Source organism: Oncorhynchus clarkii, chromosome 30 (genome assembly GCF_045791955.1).
Source record: "Oncorhynchus clarkii lewisi isolate Uvic-CL-2024 chromosome 30, UVic_Ocla_1.0, whole genome shotgun sequence".
In the NCBI taxonomy this organism is placed as follows: Eukaryota; Metazoa; Chordata; class Actinopteri; order Salmoniformes; family Salmonidae; genus Oncorhynchus; species Oncorhynchus clarkii.
Window position 1 is genome coordinate 47230240 of NC_092176.1, and position 19446 is coordinate 47249685.

General features: G+C 39.6%; 1 protein-coding gene across 1 annotated transcript in view; it reads left to right on the forward strand.

Moving 5' to 3' along the window:
* LOC139389411 (death-associated protein kinase 1) overlaps positions 1 to 19446 on the forward strand; it is a 173986-nt gene that overhangs the window by 147190 nt on the left and 7350 nt on the right. The window contains exons 22-24 of the mRNA XM_071136154.1: positions 10002 to 10187; positions 10675 to 10872; positions 12586 to 12845. Coding sequence (XP_070992255.1) covers positions 10002 to 10187; positions 10675 to 10872; positions 12586 to 12845 — 644 coding nt within the window. The remainder of the gene's footprint in view (positions 1 to 10001; positions 10188 to 10674; positions 10873 to 12585; positions 12846 to 19446) is intronic.

Here is a 19446-nt window from a genome sequence, read left to right on the forward strand (position 1 = left end):
GACTGTTCTCTCTGCTACCGCACGGCAAGCAGTACCGGAGCGCCAAGTCCAAGACCAAAAGGCTCCTGAACAGCTTCTACCCCCAAGCCATTAGACTGCTGAACATCTAATCAAATGGCCACCGGACTATTACATTAACCCCCCCCCCCCCCCTTTGTTTTTACACTGCTGCTGCTCGCTGTTTATTATCTATGCATAGTCATTTCACCCCTACCTACATATACAAATCACCTTTAACCTGTACTACTGTTTATTATCTATGCATAGTCATTTCACCCCTACCTACATGTACAAATCACCTTTAACCTGTACTACTGTTTATTATCTATGTATAGTCACTTCACCCTACATGTACAAATGACCTCAACTAGCCTGTACCCCCGCACATTGACTTGTAAGAATTTCACGATAAACCTCCTGGCATTGACAACTTAGATGGAAAGCTACTGAGGATGGTGGCTGACTATAGCCACTCCTATCTGTCATATATTTAATCTGTGTCTAGAGGAAAGTATTTGTCCTCGGGAAGGGAGAGAAGCCAAAGTCATTCAGTTTAGTATTTATAGACAGTAGTGTAGTTCAGTATATCTAGACAGTGGTGTATTTTAGTATATCTAGACAATGGTGTATTTTAGTATATCTAGACAGTGGTGTATTTTGGTATATCTAGACAGTGGTGTATTTTGGTATATCTAGACAGTGGTGTAGTATATCTAGACAGTAGTATAGTTAAATATATGTAGACAGTAGTATATTTTAGTATATCTAGACAGTAGTATAGTTTAGTATATCTAGACAGTAGTGTAGTTTAGTATATCTAGACAGTAGTATAATATATCTAGACAGTATTATAGTTGAGTATATCTAGACATCAGTATAGTGTCGTATATCTAGACAGTAGTATAGTTTAGTATATCTAGACAGTAGTGTAGTTTAGTATATCTAGACGACGGTGTAGCTTAGTATATCTAGACGGTGTATGTTTGGTATATCTAGACAGTATGGTCTTGTAGTTTAGTATTCCTAGACAGTAGTATAGTTTAGTATATCTAGACAATGGTGTAGTTTAGTAAATCTAGACAGTAGTATAGTTTAGTATATCTAGACAGTATGGTCATGTAATGTAGTATATCTAGACAGTAGTGTAGTTTAGTATATCTAGACAGTATTGTAGTTTAGTATATCTAGACAGTAGTGTAGTTTAGTATATCTAGACAGTAGTGTACTTTAGTACATCTAGACAGTATGGTCATGTAGTTTAGTATTCCTAGACAGTAGTATAGTTTAGTATATCTAGACAGTGGTGTAGTTTAGTATATCTAGACAGTATGGTCATGTAGTTTAGTATTCCTAGGCAGTAGTATAGTTTAGTATATCTAGACAGTGGTGCATTTTAGTATATCTAGACAGTAGCATAGTTTAGTATATCTAGACAGTGGTGTAGTGTAGTATATCTAGACAGTGGTGTAGTGTAGTATATCTAGACAGTGGTGTAGTGTAGTATATCTAGACAGTGGTGTAGTGTAGTATATCTAGACAGTGGTGTAGTTTAGTATATCTAGACAGTATGGTCATGTAGTTTAGTATTCCTAGACAGTGGTGTAGTGTAGTATATCTAGACAGTGGTGTAGTGTAGTATATCTAGACAGTGGTGTAGTGTAGTATATCTAGACAGTGGTGTAGTTTAGTATATCTGACAGTGGTGTAGTTTAGTATATCTAGACAGTAGTGTAGTTTAGTATATCTAGACGACAGTGTAGCTTAGTATATCTAGACGGTGTAGTTTAGTATATCTAGACAGTATGGTCGTGTAGTTTAGTATTCCTAGACAGTAGTATAGTTTAGTATATCTAGACAGTATGGTCATGTAATGTAGTATATCTAGACAGTAGTGTAGTTTAGTATATCTAGACAGTAGTGTAGTTTAGTATATCTAGACAGTAGTGTACTTTAGTATATCTAGACAGTACGGTCATGTAGTTTAGTATTGCTAGACAGTAGTATAGTTTAGTATATCTAGACAGTGGTGTAGTTTAGTATATCTAGACAGTATGGTCATGTAGTTTAGTATTCCTAGACAGTGGTGTAGTGTAGTATATCTAGACAGTGGTGTAGTGTAGTATATCTAGACAGTGGTGTAGTGTAGTATATCTAGACAGTGGTGTAGTATAGTATATCTAGACAGTGGTGTAGTTTAGTATATCTAGACAGTGGTGTAGTTTAGTATATCTAGACAGTGGTGTAGTTTAGTATATCTAGACAGTGGTATAGTTTAGAATATCTAGACAGTAGAATAGTTTAGTATATCTAGACAGTAGAATAGTTTAGTATATCTAGACAATGGTGTAGTATATCTAGACAGTGGTGTACTTTAGTATATCTAGACAGTATGGTCATGTAGTTTAGTATTCCTAGACTGTAGTATAGTTTAGTATATCTAGACAGTAGTATAGTTTAGTTTTTCTAGACAGTATGGTAGTTTAGTATATCTAGACAGTAGTATAGTTTAGTATATCTAGACAGTATGGTAGTTTAGTATATCGAGAAAGTAGTGTAGTTTAGTATATCGAGACAGTGGTGTAGTGTAGTATATCTAGACAGTGGTGTAGTGTAGTATATCTAGACAGTGGTGTAGTGTAGTATATCTAGACAGTGGTGTAGTTTAGTATTTCTAGACAGTGGTGTAGTTTAGTATATCTAGACAGTGGTGTAGTTTAGTATATCTAGACAGTAGTATGATTTAGTATATCTAGACAGTATGGTAGTTTAGTATATCAAGACAGTATTGTAGTTTAGTATATCGAGACAGTGGTGTAGTGTAGTATATCTAGACAGTGGTGTAGTGTAGTATATCTAGACAGTGGTGTAGTGTAGTATATCTAGACAGTGGTGTAGTGTAGTATATCTAGACAGTATGGTAGTTTAGTATATCGAGACAGTGGTGTAGTGTAGTATATCTAGACAGTGGTGTAGTGTAGTATATCTAGACAGTGGTGTAGTTTAGTATATCTAGACAGTGGTGTAGTGTAGTATATCTAGACAGTGGTGTAGTGTAGTATATCTAGACAGTGGTGTAGTTTAGTATATCTAGACTGTGGTGTAGTGTAGTATATCGAGACAGTGGTGTAGTGTAGTATATCTAGACAGTGGTGTAGTGTAGTATATCTAGACAGTGGTGTAGTTTAGTATATCTAGACAGTGGTGTAGTTTAGTATATCTAGACAGTGGTGTAGTGTAGTATATCTAGACAGTATGGTAGTTTAGTATATCAAGACAGTAGTGTAGTTTACTATATCGAGACAGTGGTGTAGTGTAGTATATCTAGACAGTGGTGTAGTTTAGTATATCAAGACAGTAGTGTAGTTTAGTATATCGAGACAGTGGTGTAGTGTAGTATATCTAGACAGTGGTGTAGTGTAGTATATCTAGACAGTGGTGTAGTTTAGTATATCTAGACAGTATGGTAGTTTAGTATATCTAGACGGTGTAGTTTAGTATTTCTAGACAGTATGGTCATGTAGTTTAGTATTTCTAGACAGTGGTGTAGTGTAGTATATCTAGACAGTGGTGTAGTGTAGTATATCTAGACAGTGGTGTAGTGTAGTATATCTAGACAGTGGTGTAGTTTAGTATATCTAGACAGTATGGTAGTTTAGTATATCTAGACGGTGTAGTTTAGTATATCTAGACATCATGGTCGTGTAGTTTGGTATTCCTAGACAGTAGTATAGTTTAGTATATCTAGACAATGGTGTAGTTTAGTATATCTAGACAGTAGTATAGGTTAGGTATATCTAGACAGTATGGTCATGTAATGTAGTATATCTAGACAGTAGTGTAGTTTAGTATATCTAGACAGTGGTGTACTTTAGTATATCTAGACAGTATGGTCATGTAGTTTAGTATTCCTTGACAGTAGTATAGTTTAGTATATCTAGACAGTAGTATAGTTTAGTATATCTAGACAGTATGGTAGTTTAGTATATCGAGACAGTAGTGTAGTTTAGTATATCTAGACAGTGGTGTAGTGTAGTATATCTAGACAGTGGTGTAGTGTAGTATATCTAGACAGTGGTGTAGTGTAGTATATCTAGACAGTGGTGTAGTTTAGTATATCTAGACAATGTTGTAGTTTAGTATATCTAGACAGTAGTATAGTTTAGTATATCTAGACAGTATGGTGATGTAATGTAGTATATCTAGACAGTTGTGTAGTTTAGTATATCTAGACAGTAGTGTACTTTAGTATATCTAGACAGTATGGTCATGTAGTTTAGTATTCCTAGACAGTAGTATAGTTTAGTATATCTAGACAGTGTTGTAGTGTAGTATATCTAGACAGTGGTGTAGTGTAGTATATCTAGACAGTGGTGTAGTTTAGTATATCTAGACTGTATGGTCATGTAGTTTAGTATTCCTAGACAGTAGTATAGTTTAGTATATCTAGACAGTGTTGTAGTTTAGTATATCTAGACAGTATGGTCATGTAGTTTAGTATTCCTAGACAGTGGTGTAGTGTAGTATATCTAGACAGTGGTGTAGTTTAGTATATCTAGACTGTATGGTCATGTAGTTTAGTATTCCTAGACAGTAGTATAGTTTAGTATATCTAGACAGTGGTGTAGTTTAGTATATCTAGACAGTATGGTCATGTAGTTTAGTATTCCTAGACAGTAGTATATTTTAGTATATCTAGACAGTATGGTAGTTTAGTATATCTAGACAGTAGTGTAGTTTAGTATATCTAGACAGTATGGTAGTTTAGTATATCGAGACAGTAGTGTAGTTTAGTATATCGAGACAGTTGTGTAGTGTAGTATATCTAGACAGTGGTGCATTTTAGTATATCTAGACAGTAGCATAGTTTAGTATATCTAGACAGTGGTGTAGTGTAGTATATCTAGACAGTGGTGTAGTGTAGTATATCTAGACAGTGGTGTAGTGTAGTATATCTAGACAGTGGTGTAGTGTAGTATATCTAGACAGTAGCATAGTTTAGTATATCTAGACAGTGGTGTAGTGTAGTATATCTAGACAGTGGTGTAGTGTAGTATATCTAGACAGTGGTGTAGTGTAGTATATCTAGACAGTGGTGTAGTGTAGTATATCTAGACAGTGGTGTAGTGTAGTATATCTAGACAGTGGTGTAGTTTAGTATATCTAGACAGTATGGTCATGTAGTTTAGTATTCCTAGACAGTGGTGTAGTGTAGTATATCTAGACAGTGGTGTAGTGTAGTATATCTAGACAGTGGTGTAGTGTAGTATACCTAGACAGTGGTGTAGTTTAGTATATCTAGACACTGGTGCAGTTTAGTATATCTAGACAGTAGTGTAGTTTAGTATATCTAGACGACAGTGTAGCTTAGTATATCTAGACGGTGTAGTTTAGTATATCTAGACAGTATGGTCGTGTAGTTTAGTATTCCTAGACAGTAGTATAGTTTAGTATATCTAGACAGTATGGTCATGTAATGTAGTATATCTAGACAGTAGTGTAGTTTAGTATATCTAGACAGTAGTGTAGTTTAGTATATCTAGACAGTAGTGTACTTTAGTATATCTAGACAGTACGGTCATGTAGTTTAGTATTGCTAGACAGTAGTATAGTTTAGTATATCTAGACAGTGGTGTAGTTTAGTATATCTAGACAGTATGGTCATGTAGTTTAGTATTCCTAGACAGTGGTGTAGTGTAGTATATCTAGACAGTGGTGTAGTGTAGTATATCTAGACAGTGGTGTAGTGTAGTATATCTAGACAGTGGTGTAGTATAGTATATCTAGACAGTGGTGTAGTTTAGTATATCTAGACAGTGGTGTAGTTTAGTATATCTAGACAGTGGTGTAGTTTAGTATATCTAGACAGTGGTATAGTTTAGAATATCTAGACAGTAGAATAGTTTAGTATATCTAGACAGTAGAATAGTTTAGTATATCTAGACAATGGTGTAGTATATCTAGACAGTGGTGTACTTTAGTATATCTAGACAGTATGGTCATGTAGTTTAGTATTCCTAGACTGTAGTATAGTTTAGTATATCTAGACAGTAGTATAGTTTAGTTTTTCTAGACAGTATGGTAGTTTAGTATATCTAGACAGTAGTATAGTTTAGTATATCTAGACAGTATGGTAGTGTAGTATATCGAGACAGTAGTGTAGTTTAGTATATCGAGACAGTGGTGTAGTGTAGTATATCTAGACAGTGGTGTAGTGTAGTATATCTAGACAGTGGTGTAGTGTAGTATATCTAGACAGTGGTGTAGTGTAGTATATCTAGACAGTGGTGTAGTTTAGTATATCTAGACAGTGGTGTAGTGTAGTATATCTAGACAGTGGTGTAGTGTAGTATATCGAGACAGTGGTGTAGTGTAGTATATCTAGACAGTGGTGTAGTGTAGTATATCTAGACAGTGGTGTAGTTTAGTATATCTAGACAGTGGTGTAGTTTAGTATATCTAGACAGTGGTGTAGTGTAGTATATCTAGACAGTATGGTAGTTTAGTATATCAAGACAGTAGTGTAGTTTACTATATCGAGACAGTGGTGTAGTGTAGTATATCTAGACAGTGGTGTAGTTTAGTATATCAAGACAGTAGTGTAGTTTAGTATATCGAGACAGTGGTGTAGTGTAGTATATCTAGACAGTGGTGTAGTGTAGTATATCTAGACAGTGGTGTAGTTTAGTATATCTAGACAGTATGGTAGTTTAGTATATCTAGACGGTGTAGTTTAGTATTTCTAGACAGTATGGTCATGTAGTTTAGTATTTCTAGACAGTGGTGTAGTGTAGTATATCTAGACAGTGGTGTAGTGTAGTATATCTAGACAGTGGTGTAGTGTAGTATATCTAGACAGTGGTGTAGTTTAGTATATCTAGACAGTATGGTAGTTTAGTATATCTAGACGGTGTAGTTTAGTATATCTAGACATTATGGTCGTGTAGTTTGGTATTCCTAGACAGTAGTATAGTTTAGTATATCTAGACAATGGTGTAGTTTAGTATATCTAGACAGTAGTATAGGTTAGGTATATCTAGATAGTATGGTCATGTAATGTAGTATATCTAGACAGTAGTGTAGTTTAGTATATCTAGACAGTGGTGTACTTTAGTATATCTAGACAGTATGGTCATGTAGTTTAGTATTCCTTGACAGTAGTATAGTTTAGTATATCTAGACAGTAGTATAGTTTATTATATCTAGACAGTATGGTAGTTTAGTATATCTAGACAGTAGTATAGTTTAGTATATCTAGACAGTATGGTAGTTTAGTATATCGAGACAGTAGTGTAGTTTAGTATATCTAGACAGTGGTGTAGTGTAGTATATCTAGACAGTGGTGTAGTGTAGTATATCTAGACAGTGGTGTAGTGTAGTATATCTAGACAGTGGTGTAGTTTAGTATATCTAGACAATGTTGTAGTTTAGTATATCTAGACAGTAGTATAGTTTAGTATATCTAGACAGTATGGTGATGTAATGTAGTATATCTAGACAGTAGTGTAGTTTAGTATATCTAGACAGTAGTGTACTTTAGTATATCTAGACAGTATGGTCATGTAGTTTAGTATTCCTAGACAGTAGTATAGTTTAGTATATCTAGACAGTGTTGTAGTGTAGTATATCTAGACAGTGGTGTAGTGTAGTATATCTAGACAGTGGTGTAGTTTAGTATATCTAGACTGTATGGTCATGTAGTTTAGTATTCCTAGACAGTAGTATAGTTTAGTATATCTAGACAGTGTTGTAGTTTAGTATATCTAGACAGTATGGTCATGTAGTTTAGTATTCCTAGACAGTGGTGTAGTGTAGTATATCTAGACAGTGGTGTAGTGTAGTATATCTAGACAGTGGTGTAGTTTAGTATATCTAGACTGTATGGTCATGTAGTTTAGTATTCCTAGACAGTAGTATAGTTTAGTATATCTAGACAGTGGTGTAGTTTAGTATATCTAGACAGTATGGTCATGTAGTTTAGTATTCCTAGACAGTAGTATATTTTAGTATATCTAGACAGTATGGTAGTTTAGTATATCTAGACAGTATGGTAGTTTAGTATATCGAGACAGTAGTGTAGTTTAGTATATCGAGACAGTTGTGTAGTGTAGTATATCTAGACAGTGGTGTAGTGTAGTATATCTAGACAGTGGTGTAGTGTAGTATATCTAGACAGGGGTGTAGTTTAGTATATCTAGACAGTGGTGTAGTTTAGTATATCTAGACAGTGGTGTAGTTTAGTATATCTAGACAGTATGGTCATGTAGTTTAGCATTCCTAGACAGTAGTATAGTTTAGTATATCTAGACAGTAGTATATTTTAGTATATCTAGACAGTATGGTCGTTTAGTATATCTAGACAGTAGTATAGTTTAGTATATCTAGACAGTATGGTAGTTTAGTATATCGGGACAGTAGTGTAGTTTAGTATATCGAGACAGTGGTGTAGTGTAGTATATCTAGACAGTGGTGTAGTGTAGTATATCTAGACAGTGGTGTAGTGTAGTATATCTAGACAGCGGTGTAGTTTAGTATATCTAGACAGAGGTGTACTATAGTATATCTAGACAGTACTGAGGTTTAGTATATCTAGACAGTAGTGTATTTTAGTATATCTAGACAGTAGTGTAGTTTAGTATATCTAGACAGTGGTGTAGTTTAGTATATCTAGACAGTATGGTAGATTAGTACATATAGACAGTGGTGTAGTTTAGTATATCTAGACAGTTGTCTATTTTAGTATATCTAGACAGTAGTGTAGTTTAGTATATCTAGACGGTGTAGTTTAGTATATCTAGACAGTATGGTCGTGTAGTTTAGTATTCCTAGACAGTAGTATAGTTTAGTATATCTAGACAATGGTGTAGTTTAGTATATCTAGACAGTAGTATAGTTTAGTATATCTAGACAGTGGTGTAGTTTAGTATATCTAGACAGTAGTGTACTTTAGTATATCTAGACAGTATGGTCATGTAGTTTAGTATTCCTAGACAGTAGTATAGTTTAGTATATCTAGACAATGGTGTAGTTTAGTATATCTAGACAGTAGTGTATTTTAGTATATCTAGACAGTAGTGTAGTTTAGTATATCTAGACAGTGGTGTAGTTTAGTATATCTAGACAGTACTGTAGTTTAGTATATCTAGACAGTAGTGTAGTTTAGTATATCTAGACAGTGGTGTAGTTTACTATATCTAGACAGTATGGTAGATTAGTATGTCTAGACAGTGGTGTAGTTTAGTATATCTAGACAGTAGTGTATTTTAGTATATCTAGACAGTAGTGTAGTTTAGTATATCTAGACAGTGGTGTAGTTTAGTATATCTAGACAGTACTGTAGTTTAGTATATCTAGACAGTAGTGTAGTTTAGTATATCTAGACAGTAGTGTATTTTAGTATATCTAGACAGTAGTGTAGTTTAGTATATCTAGACAGTGGTGTAGTTTAGTATATCTAGACAGTAGTATAGTATATCTAGACAGTACTGTAGTTTAGTATATCTAGACAGTACTGAGGTTTAGTATATCTAGACAGTAGTGTAGTTTAGTATATCTAGACAGTAGTGTATTTTAGTATATCTAGACATTAGTGTAGTTTAGTATATCTAGACAGTGGTGTAGTTTAGTATATCTAGACAGTAGTATAGTATATCTAGACAGTACTGTAGTTTAGTATATCTAGACAGTACTGAGGTTTAGTATATCTAGACAGTACTGTAGTTTAGTATATCTAGACATTAGGGTAGTTTAGTAAATCTAGACAGTATATCTACTGGGGATATGTATTGTTCTGTGAGGTTGCAGCTCCACCTGCTGGTTACAACGTATATTATTAGATATATTATATTATCTTCTTGACTTTGGTCTCCAACCTGTATCCTGGCTGTGAGAACGTCTGTGTCTATATTCATTATGTGTGTCTCTGTAGTGTCCGTGAGTATCTCCAACCTGTATCCTGGCTGTGAGAACGTCTTTGTCTATATTCATTATGTGTGTCTCTGTAGTGTCCGTGAGTATCTCCAACCTGTATCCTGGCTGTGAGAACGTCTGTGTGCGTAGTCGCAGTATGATGTTTGAGCCCAGCCTGACCAAGGGAGTCCTGGAAGTGTTCAGCCCCGTCACCAACGCACTCTCCTCAGCCGACGACCTCGCCACCAGAGCCATCGACATCCAGAACACTAACATCAATGGTGAATACTAGTCTGACCCCGATCCTCTAACCCAGCCTTTCCCAAACTCGGTCCTCGGGACCCAAAGGGTGCATGTTTTGGTTGTTGCCTCAGCACTGCACAGCTGATTCAAATAATCAACTCATCATCAAGCTTTGAAGTCAGCTGTGTAGTACTAGGGCAAAAACCAAAACGTGCACCCTTTGGGGTCCCCAGGACCGAGTTTGGGAAACACTGCTCTAAGACCTAACCTTTACTAGATGAGTTCCAGTCATAGAAGATCCTCCTCTAACCCCTCACCCTTAACCTTTACTAGATGAGTTCCAGTCATAGAAGATCCTCCTCTAACCCCTAACCCTTAAAACCTTTTTGTGCTCTATTCATTAAACTCTCTCTATCTCTCTCTGTGACTGTCTCTCTGTCTGTCTCTGTGACTGTCTCTCTGTCTGTCTCTCTCTGTGACTGTCTCTCTGTCTGTCTCTCTCTGTGACTGTCTCTCTGTCTCTAGGTGTAGGAGACTTCAGTGTTTGGGAGTTCAGTGGTAACCCTGTGTACTACTGTTCTTACGACTACTTTGCTGCCAACGACCCTACAGCCATCCACCTGGTGCTGTTCAGTCTGGAGGAACCCTACGAGACTCAGCTCAGCCAGGCTACATACTGGCTCAACATGTTGAAGGCCTTAACACTGCCACAGGATACTATAGGTACGTAACCCCTTTTCATTACATCATCTCAGAGCACCTGTTAAGCAAAATAAACAACAAGTCATTTAAAAAGAAATATATTCTAGATCCAGTCTGTTTCACTGCTTCTAGATCCAGTCTGTTTCACTGCTTCTAGATCCAGTCTGTTTCACTGCTTCTAGATCCAGTCTGTTTCACTGCTTCTAGATCCAGTCTGTTTCACTGCTTCTAGATCCAGTCTGTTTCACTGCTTCTAGATCCAGTCTGTTTCACTGCTTCTAGATCCAGTCTGTTTCACTGCTTCTAGATCCAGTCTGTTTCACTGCTTCTAGATCCAGTCTGTTTCACTGCTTCTAGATCCAGTCTGTTTCACTGCTTCTAGATCCAGTCTGTTTCACTGCTTCTAGATCCAGTCTGTTTCACTGCTTCTAGATCCAGTCTGTTTCACTGCTTCTAGATCAAGTCTGTTTCACTGCTTCTAGATCCAGTCTGTTTCACTGCTTCTAGATCCCAGTCTGTTTCACTGCTTCTAGATCAAGTCTGTTTCACTGCTTCTAGATCCAGTCTGTTTCACTGCTTCTAGATCCAGTCTGTTTCACTGCTTCTAGATCCAGTCTGTTTCACTGCTTCTAGATCCAGTCTGTTTCACTGCTTCTAGATCCAGTCTGTTTCACTGCTTCTAGATCCAGTCTGTTTCACTGCTTCTAGATCCAGTCTGTTTCACTGCTTCTAGATCCAGTCTGTTTCACTGCTTCTAGATCCAGTCTGTTTCACTGCTTCTAGATCAAGTTTGTTTCACTGCTTCTAGATCCAGTCTGTTTCACTGCTTCTAGATCCCAGTCTGTTTCACTGCTTCTAGATCAAGTCTGTTTCACTGCTTCTAGATCCAGTCTGTTTCACTGCTTCTAGATCCAGTCTGTTTCACTGCTTCTAGATCCAGTCTGTTTCACTGCTTCTAGATCCAGTCTGTTTCACTGCTTCTAGATCCAGTCTGTTTCACTGCTTCTAGATCCCAGTCTGTTTCACTGCTTCTAGATCCAGTCTGTTTCACTGCTTCTAGATCCAGTCTGGTTCAGTGCTTCTAGATGCAGTCTGGTTCAGTGCTTCTAGATCAAGTCTGTTTGAGTGCTTCTAGATGCAGTCTGGTTCAGTGCTTCCAGATGAAGTATGTTTCAGTGCTTCTAGATCCAGTCTGTTTCACTGCTTCTAGATCCAGTCTGTTTGAGGATCTGGAAGCTCATAACTAGATGGTCAGTAGAGGTGGTGGGCAGGCAGCTCCATATCATCAGGGCGTCTGCAGCTTGTTCTCCTGACCTTAACCCTCAGCCAGACCACATACTGGTTCAACATGTTAGTCTCTCAGGATAACATCTGTAAGCCAGTCACATAGACTCACTATACCTTCACTAATCATTCATTAAATCATCAAATATCTTTTAGTAGAAAAGAATCATCCTGTATCTGTCTACTTTGCCTTGTCATATTCCCCTCCTCCTCTCTAACCCTTGACCTCTCGCTCCGGACGCATCTCCTCTCTCCTATGTTGTCATGGTTCCAGCCTGTCTGAACATCACATGACAAACAGTTCAGTGTTGCTTTAAGAGACTACATCCATACAGTAGAACATGGCTTGAATGAGTTTGTTAGGAATCTGACTGCAGGTATAGAGGTTTAGCTAGGAGTATCTGTAGTGGAATGTTGAGCTGACCGGTAACACAGTGTGTCCGTCCCCAGCGTTTGGAGGTCGCATCCATAGCCCGCTGACGGTAGTCCTTGTGGGGACTCATGCTGACGTGGCTTGCCTGCCTCGGGGGGCTGGAGGGGAGTTTGGATACGACAAGGAGAGGCCTCTACTCAAGGAGCTCCGGAACAGGTTTGGCAATGACCTGCAGATCTCAGAGAGGCTGTTTGTGATGGACGCTGGAGCCTCCACCTCTAAAGATGTCAAACTGCTCCGGAACCACCTGCTGGAACTACGCAATAACATCGTCTCTGTAAGTTCCTGCACTCTGACAGCCAATAACATCGTCTCTGTAAGTTCCTACACTCTGACAGCCAATAACATCGTCTCTGTAAGTTCCTGCACTCTGACAGCCAATAACATCATCTCTGTAAGTTCCTGCACTCTGACAGCCAATAACATCGTCTCTGTAAGTTCCTACACTCTGACAGCCAATAACATCGTCTCTGTAAGTTCCTGCACTCTGACAGCCAATAACATCATCTCTGTAAGTTCCTGCACTCTGACAGCCAATAACATCGTCTCTGTAAGTTCCTACACTCTGACAGCCAATAACATTGTCTCTGTAAGTTCCTGCACTCTGACAGCCAATAACATCATCTCTGTAAGTTCCTACACTCTGACAGCCAATAAAATCGTCTCTGTAAGTTCCTACACTCTGACAGCCAATAACATCGTCTCTGTAAGTTCCTGCACTCTGACAGCCAATAACATCATCTCTGTAAGTTCCTACACTCTGACAGCCAATAACATCGTCTCTGTAAGTTCCTACACTCTGACAGCCAATAACATCGTCTCTGTAAGTTCCTACACTCTGACAGCCAATAACATCGTCTCTGTTAGTTCCTACACTCTGACAGCCAATAACATCGTCTCTGTAAGTTCCTACACTCTGACAGCCAATAACATTGTCTCTGTAAGTTCCTACACTCTGACAACCAATAACATCGTCTCTGTTAGTTCCTACACTCTGACAGCCAATAACATCGTCTCTGTTAGTTCCTACACTCTGACAGCCAATAACATCGTCTCTGTTAGTTCCTACATTCTGACAGCCAATAACATCGTCTTTGTACCCTTACCAATACGTACCACCAAATCAAATCAAATCAAATGTATTTATATAGCCCTTCGTACATCAGCTGATATCTCAAAGTGCTGTACAGAAACCCAGCCTAAAACCCCAAACAGCAAGCAATGCAGGTGTAGAAGCACGGTGGCTAGGAAAAACTCCCTAGAAAGGCCAAAACCCGGGAAGAAACCTAGAGAGTAACCAGGCTATGTGGGGTGGCCAGTCCTCTTCTGGCTGTGCCGGGTGGAGATTATAACAGAACATGGCCAAGATGTTCAAATGTTCAAGTGATCCGACAATGGTGTTTGTGATCCGACAATGGTGTCTATGATCCGACAATGGTGTCTGTGGTCTGACAATGGTGTCTGTGGTCTTACAATGGTGTCTGTGGTCTGACAGTGAATGCACTAATGGAGGAGGGGTCAATGTCAGTGATGGCATAATCGACTACACTTGTCCCAAGAGCTGAGCAGTAAGTAAACTGACCTAAAGAGTCCCCTCTGATTCTACCATTAAGCATGTACAGGCCTAAGGCTCGACAGAGATGCACTAACTCCTTCCCGTTTCTGTTCAGTATTTGGTCAGGACTGTTTCTCTTATTTATAATAGGGCTACTGTACAAGGAGGGTGGTCAGGACTGTTTCTATTATTTATAATAGGGCTGCTGTACAAGGAGGGTGGTCAGGACTGCTTCTATTATTTATAATAGGGCTGCTGTACAAGGAGGGTGGTCAGGACTGTTTCTCTTATTTATAATAGGGCTACTGTACAAGGAGGGTGGTCAGGACTGTTTCTCTTATTTATAATAGGGCTACTGTACAAGGAAGGTGGTCAGGACTGTTTCTCTTATTTATAATAGGGCTGCTGTACAAGGAGGGTGGTCAGGACTGTTTCTATTATTTATAATAGGGCTACTGTACAAGGAGGGTGGTCAGGACTGTTTATCTTATTTATAATAGGGCTGCTGTACAAGGAGGGTGGTCAGGACTGTTTCTCTTATTTATAATAGGGCTACTGTACAAGGAGGGTGGTCAGGACTGTTTCTCTTACTTATAATAGGGCTACTGTACAAGGAGGGTGGTCAGGACTGTTTCTCTTATTTATAATAGGGCTACTGTACAAGGAGGGTGGTCAGGACTGTTTCTCTTATTTATAATATAATAGGGCTACTGTACAAGGAGGGTGGTCAGGACTGTTTCTCTTATTTATAATATAATAGGGCTACTGTACAAGGAGGGTGGTCAGGACTGTTTCTCTTATTTATAATATAATAGGGCTACTGTACAAGCAGGTTGGTCAGGACTGTTTCTCTTATTTTAATAGGGCTACTGTACAAGGAGGGTGGTCAGGACTGTTTCTCTTATTTATAATAGGGCTACTGTACAAGGAGGGTGGTCAGGACTGTTTCTCTTATTTATAATATAATAGGGCTACTGTACAAGGAGGGTGGTCAGGACTGTTTCTCTTATTTATAATATAATAGGGCTACTGTACAAGGAGGGTGGTCAGGACTGGTTCTCTTATTTATAATAGGGCTACTGTACAAGGAGGGTGGTCAGGACTGTTTCTCTTATTTATAATATAATAGGGCTACTGTACAAGGAGGGTGGTCAGGACTGTTTCTATTATTTATAATATAATAGGGCTACTGTACAAGGAGGGTGGTCAGGACTGTTTCTCTTATTTATAATAGGGCTACTGTACAAGGAGGGTGGTCAGGACTGTTTCTATTATTTATAATAGGGCTGCTGTACAAGGAGGGTGGTCAGGACTGTTTATCTTATTTATAATAGGGCTACTGTACAAGGAGGGTGGTCAGGACTGTTTCTATTATTTATAATAGGGCTACTGTACAAGGAGGGTGGTCAGGACTGTTTCTCTTATTTATAATAGGGCTACTGTACAAGGAGGGTGGTCAGGACTGCTTCTATTATTTATAATAGGGCTACTGTACAAGGAGGGTGGTCAGGACTGTTTCTCTTATTTATAATAGGGCTACTGTACAAGGAGGGTGGTCAGGACTGTTTCTCTTATTTATAATATAATAGGGCTACTGTACAAGGAGGGTGGTCAGGACTGTTTCTATTATTTATAATATAATAGGGCTACTGTACAAGGAGGGTGGTCAGGACTGTTTCTCTTATTTATAATAGGGCTACTGTACAAGGAGGGTGGTCAGGACTGTTTCTCTTATTTATAATAGGGCTGCTGTACAAGGAGGGTGGTCAGGACTGTTTATCTTATTTATAATAGGGCTACTGTACAAGGAGGGTGGTCAGGACTGTTTCTATTATTTATAATAGGGCTACTGTACAAGGAGGGTGGTCAGGACTGTTTCTCTTATTTATAATAGGGCTACTGTACAAGGAGGGTGGTCAGGACTGCTTCTATTATTTATAATAGGGCTACTGTACAAGGAGGGTGGTCAGGACTGTTTCTCTTATTTATAATAGGGCTACTGTACAAGGAGGGTGGTCAGGACTGTTTCTCTTATTTATAATATAATAGGGCTACTGTACAAGGAGGGTGGTCAGGACTGCTTCTATTATTTATAATAGGGCTACTGTACAAGGAGGGTGGTCAGGACTGTTTCTCTTATTTATAATAGGGCTACTGTACAAGGAGGGTGGTCAGGACTGTTTCTATTATTTATAATAGGGCTACTGTACAAGGAGGGTGGTCAGGACTGTTTCTCTTATTTATAATAGGGCTACTGTACAAGGAGGGTGGTCAGGACTGTTTCTCTTATTTATAATAGGGCTACTGTACAAGGAAGGTGGTCAGGACTGTTTCTCTTATTTATAATAGGGTTACTGTACAAGGAGGGTGGTCAGGACTGGTTCTCTTATTTATAATAGGGCTACTGTACAAGGAGGGTGGTCAGGACTGTTTCTCTTATTTATAATATAATAGGGCTACTGTACAAGGAGGGTGGTCAGGACTGTTTCTATTATTTATAATATAATAGGGCTACTGTACAAGGAGGGTGGTCAGGACTGTTTATCTTATTTATAATAGGGCTGCTGTACAAGGAGGGTGGTCAGGACTGTTTCTCTTATTTATAATAGGGCTACTGTACAAGGAGGGTGGTCAGGACTGTTTCTATTATTTATAATAGGGCTACTGTACAAGGAGGGTGGTCAGGACTGTTTCTCTTATTTATAATAGGGCTACTGTACAAGGAGGGTGGTCAGGACTGTTTCTCTTATTTATAATATAATAGGGCTACTGTACAAGGAGGGTGGTCAGGACTGCTTCTATTATTTATAATAGGGCTACTGTACAAGGAGGGTTTTCAGGACTGTTTCTCTTATTTATAATAGGGCTACTGTACAATGAGGGTGGTCAGGACTGTTTCTCTTATTTATAATAGGGCTACTGTACAAGGAGGGTGGTCAGGACTGTTTCTCTTATTTATAATAGGGCTACTGTACAAGGAGGGTGGTCAGGACTGCTTCTATTATTTATAATAGGGCTACTGTACAAGGAGGGTGGTCAGGACTGTTTCTCTTATTTATAATAGGGCTACTGTACAAGGAGGGTGGTCAGGACTGTTTCTCTTATTTATAATATAATAGGGCTACTGTACAAGGAGGGTGGTCAGGACTGCTTCTATTATTTATAATAGGGCTACTGTACAAGGAGGGTGGTCAGGACTGTTTCTCTTATTTATAATAGGGCTACTGTACAATGAGGGTGGTCAGGACTGTTTCTCTTATTTATAATAGGGCTGCTGTACAAGGAGGGTGGTCAGGACTGTTTCTCTTATTTATAATAGGGCTACTGTACAAGGAGGGTGGTCAGGACTGTTTCTCTTATTTATAATAGGGCTACTGTACAAGGAAGGTGGTCAGGACTGTTTTTCTTATTTATAATAGGGCTACTGTACAAGGAGGGTGGTCAGGACTGTTTCTCTTATTTATAATAGGGCTACTGTACAAGGAGGGTGGTCAGGACTGCTTCTATTATTTATAATAGGGCTGCTGTACAAGGAGGGGTGTCCAAATATGTGGTGGTTACCTCCCTCATCAGTGTAGTCAGGCTCAGAACCTGTTCTCGCATTGGAATCTCCACAACGAAGCACTTAATGAAGAGTTTGGAGGGTACTATGGTGTTAAATGCTGAGCCACTTTAATAATGTAAAAATATATGTAAAAAATGTATCACTAGTCACTTTAAATTATGCCACTTTATATAATGTTGACATACACTACTCATCTCATATGTATATACTGTACTCTATACCATCTCCTGCATTTTGCCTATGCCGTTCGGCCATCGCTCATCCATATATTTATATGTACATATTCTTATTCATTCCTTTACACTTGTGTGTATAAGGCAGTTGTTGTGAAATTGTTCGATTAATTGTTAGATATTACTGCCGGAACTAGAATATATTATTGTCGGAACTTGAAGCACAAGTATTTCGCTACACTCGCATTAACATCTGCTAACAATGTGTATGTGACCAATGAAATTTGATTTATTTTGTTGATTAACTGTCCTGAGAAGTCTTTTCTTGGTAGGAGGGTAGATACATCTATATTGGTTGTTGGGAACATAGCCTGTGCCCATTCTGCCACTCTTCTCATTGCCCCAGATACATTTTCACCTTTGGCAGGAAGGTTGTTTGTGCTAGTGTGGATGATGATGTTATCAGGGGTGTCAATCCTGGTCTGACTGAGTAGCTGCATTGCACTGTCAGTTGTAGGACACCAGAACTTATACACCAGGTGTCCAGGGAATCATCTCTCCTGACCAAGAGCTTCCTATTTTAATCAATAAAGATTGCAGTTGTGGGTAGTTGTTTGGGTGGAGCAGACTGGGAGGCTGTTATTCTGACCTGGGCTGAAGCAGACTGGTAGGTTGACCTGGGCTGGAGCAGACAGGAAGGCTGGTAGGTTGACCTCTGCTGGAGCAGACTGGGAGGCTGGTAGGTTGACCTAGGCTGAAGCAGACTGGGAGGCTGGTAGGTTGACCTAGGCTGAAGCAGACTGGGAGGCTGGTAGGTTGACCTGGGCTGGAGCAGACTGGGAGGTTGACCTGGGCTGGAGCAGACTGGGAGGTTGACCTGGGCTGGAGCAGACTGGGAGGTTGACCTGGGCTGGAGCGGACTGGGAGGGTGGTAGGTTGACCTGGGCTGGAGCAGACTGGGAGGTTGACCTGGGCTGGAGCAGACTGGGAGGCTGGTAGGTTGACCTGGGCTGGAGCAGACTGGTAGGTTGACCTGGGCTGGAGCAGACTGGGAGGTTGACCTGGGCTGGAGCAGACTGGGAGGTTGACCTGGGCTGGAGCAGACTGGGAGGTTGACCTGGACTGGAGCAGACTGGGAGGTTGACCTGGACTGGAGCAGACTGGGAGGTTGACCTGGGCTGGAGCAGACTGGGAGGGTGGTAGGTTGACCTGGGCTGCAGCAGACTGGGAGGTTGACCTGGGCTGGAGCAGACTGGGAGGCTGGTAGGTTGACCTGGGCTGGAGCAGACTGGGAGGTTGACCTGGGCTGGAGCAGACTGGGAGGCTGGTAGGTTGACCTGGGCTGGAGCAGACTGGGAGGCTGGTAGGTTGACCTGGGCTGGAGCAGACTGGGAGGTTTACCTGGGCTGGAGCAGACTGGGAGGCTGGTATTCTGGGCTGGAGCAGACTGGGAGGCTGGTAGGTTGACCTGGGCTGGAGCAGACTGGGAGGCTGGTATTCTGGGCTGGAGCAGACTGGGAGGCTGGTTGGTTGACCTGGTCTGGAGCAGACTGGGAGGCTGGTCGGTTGACCTGGGCTGGAGCAG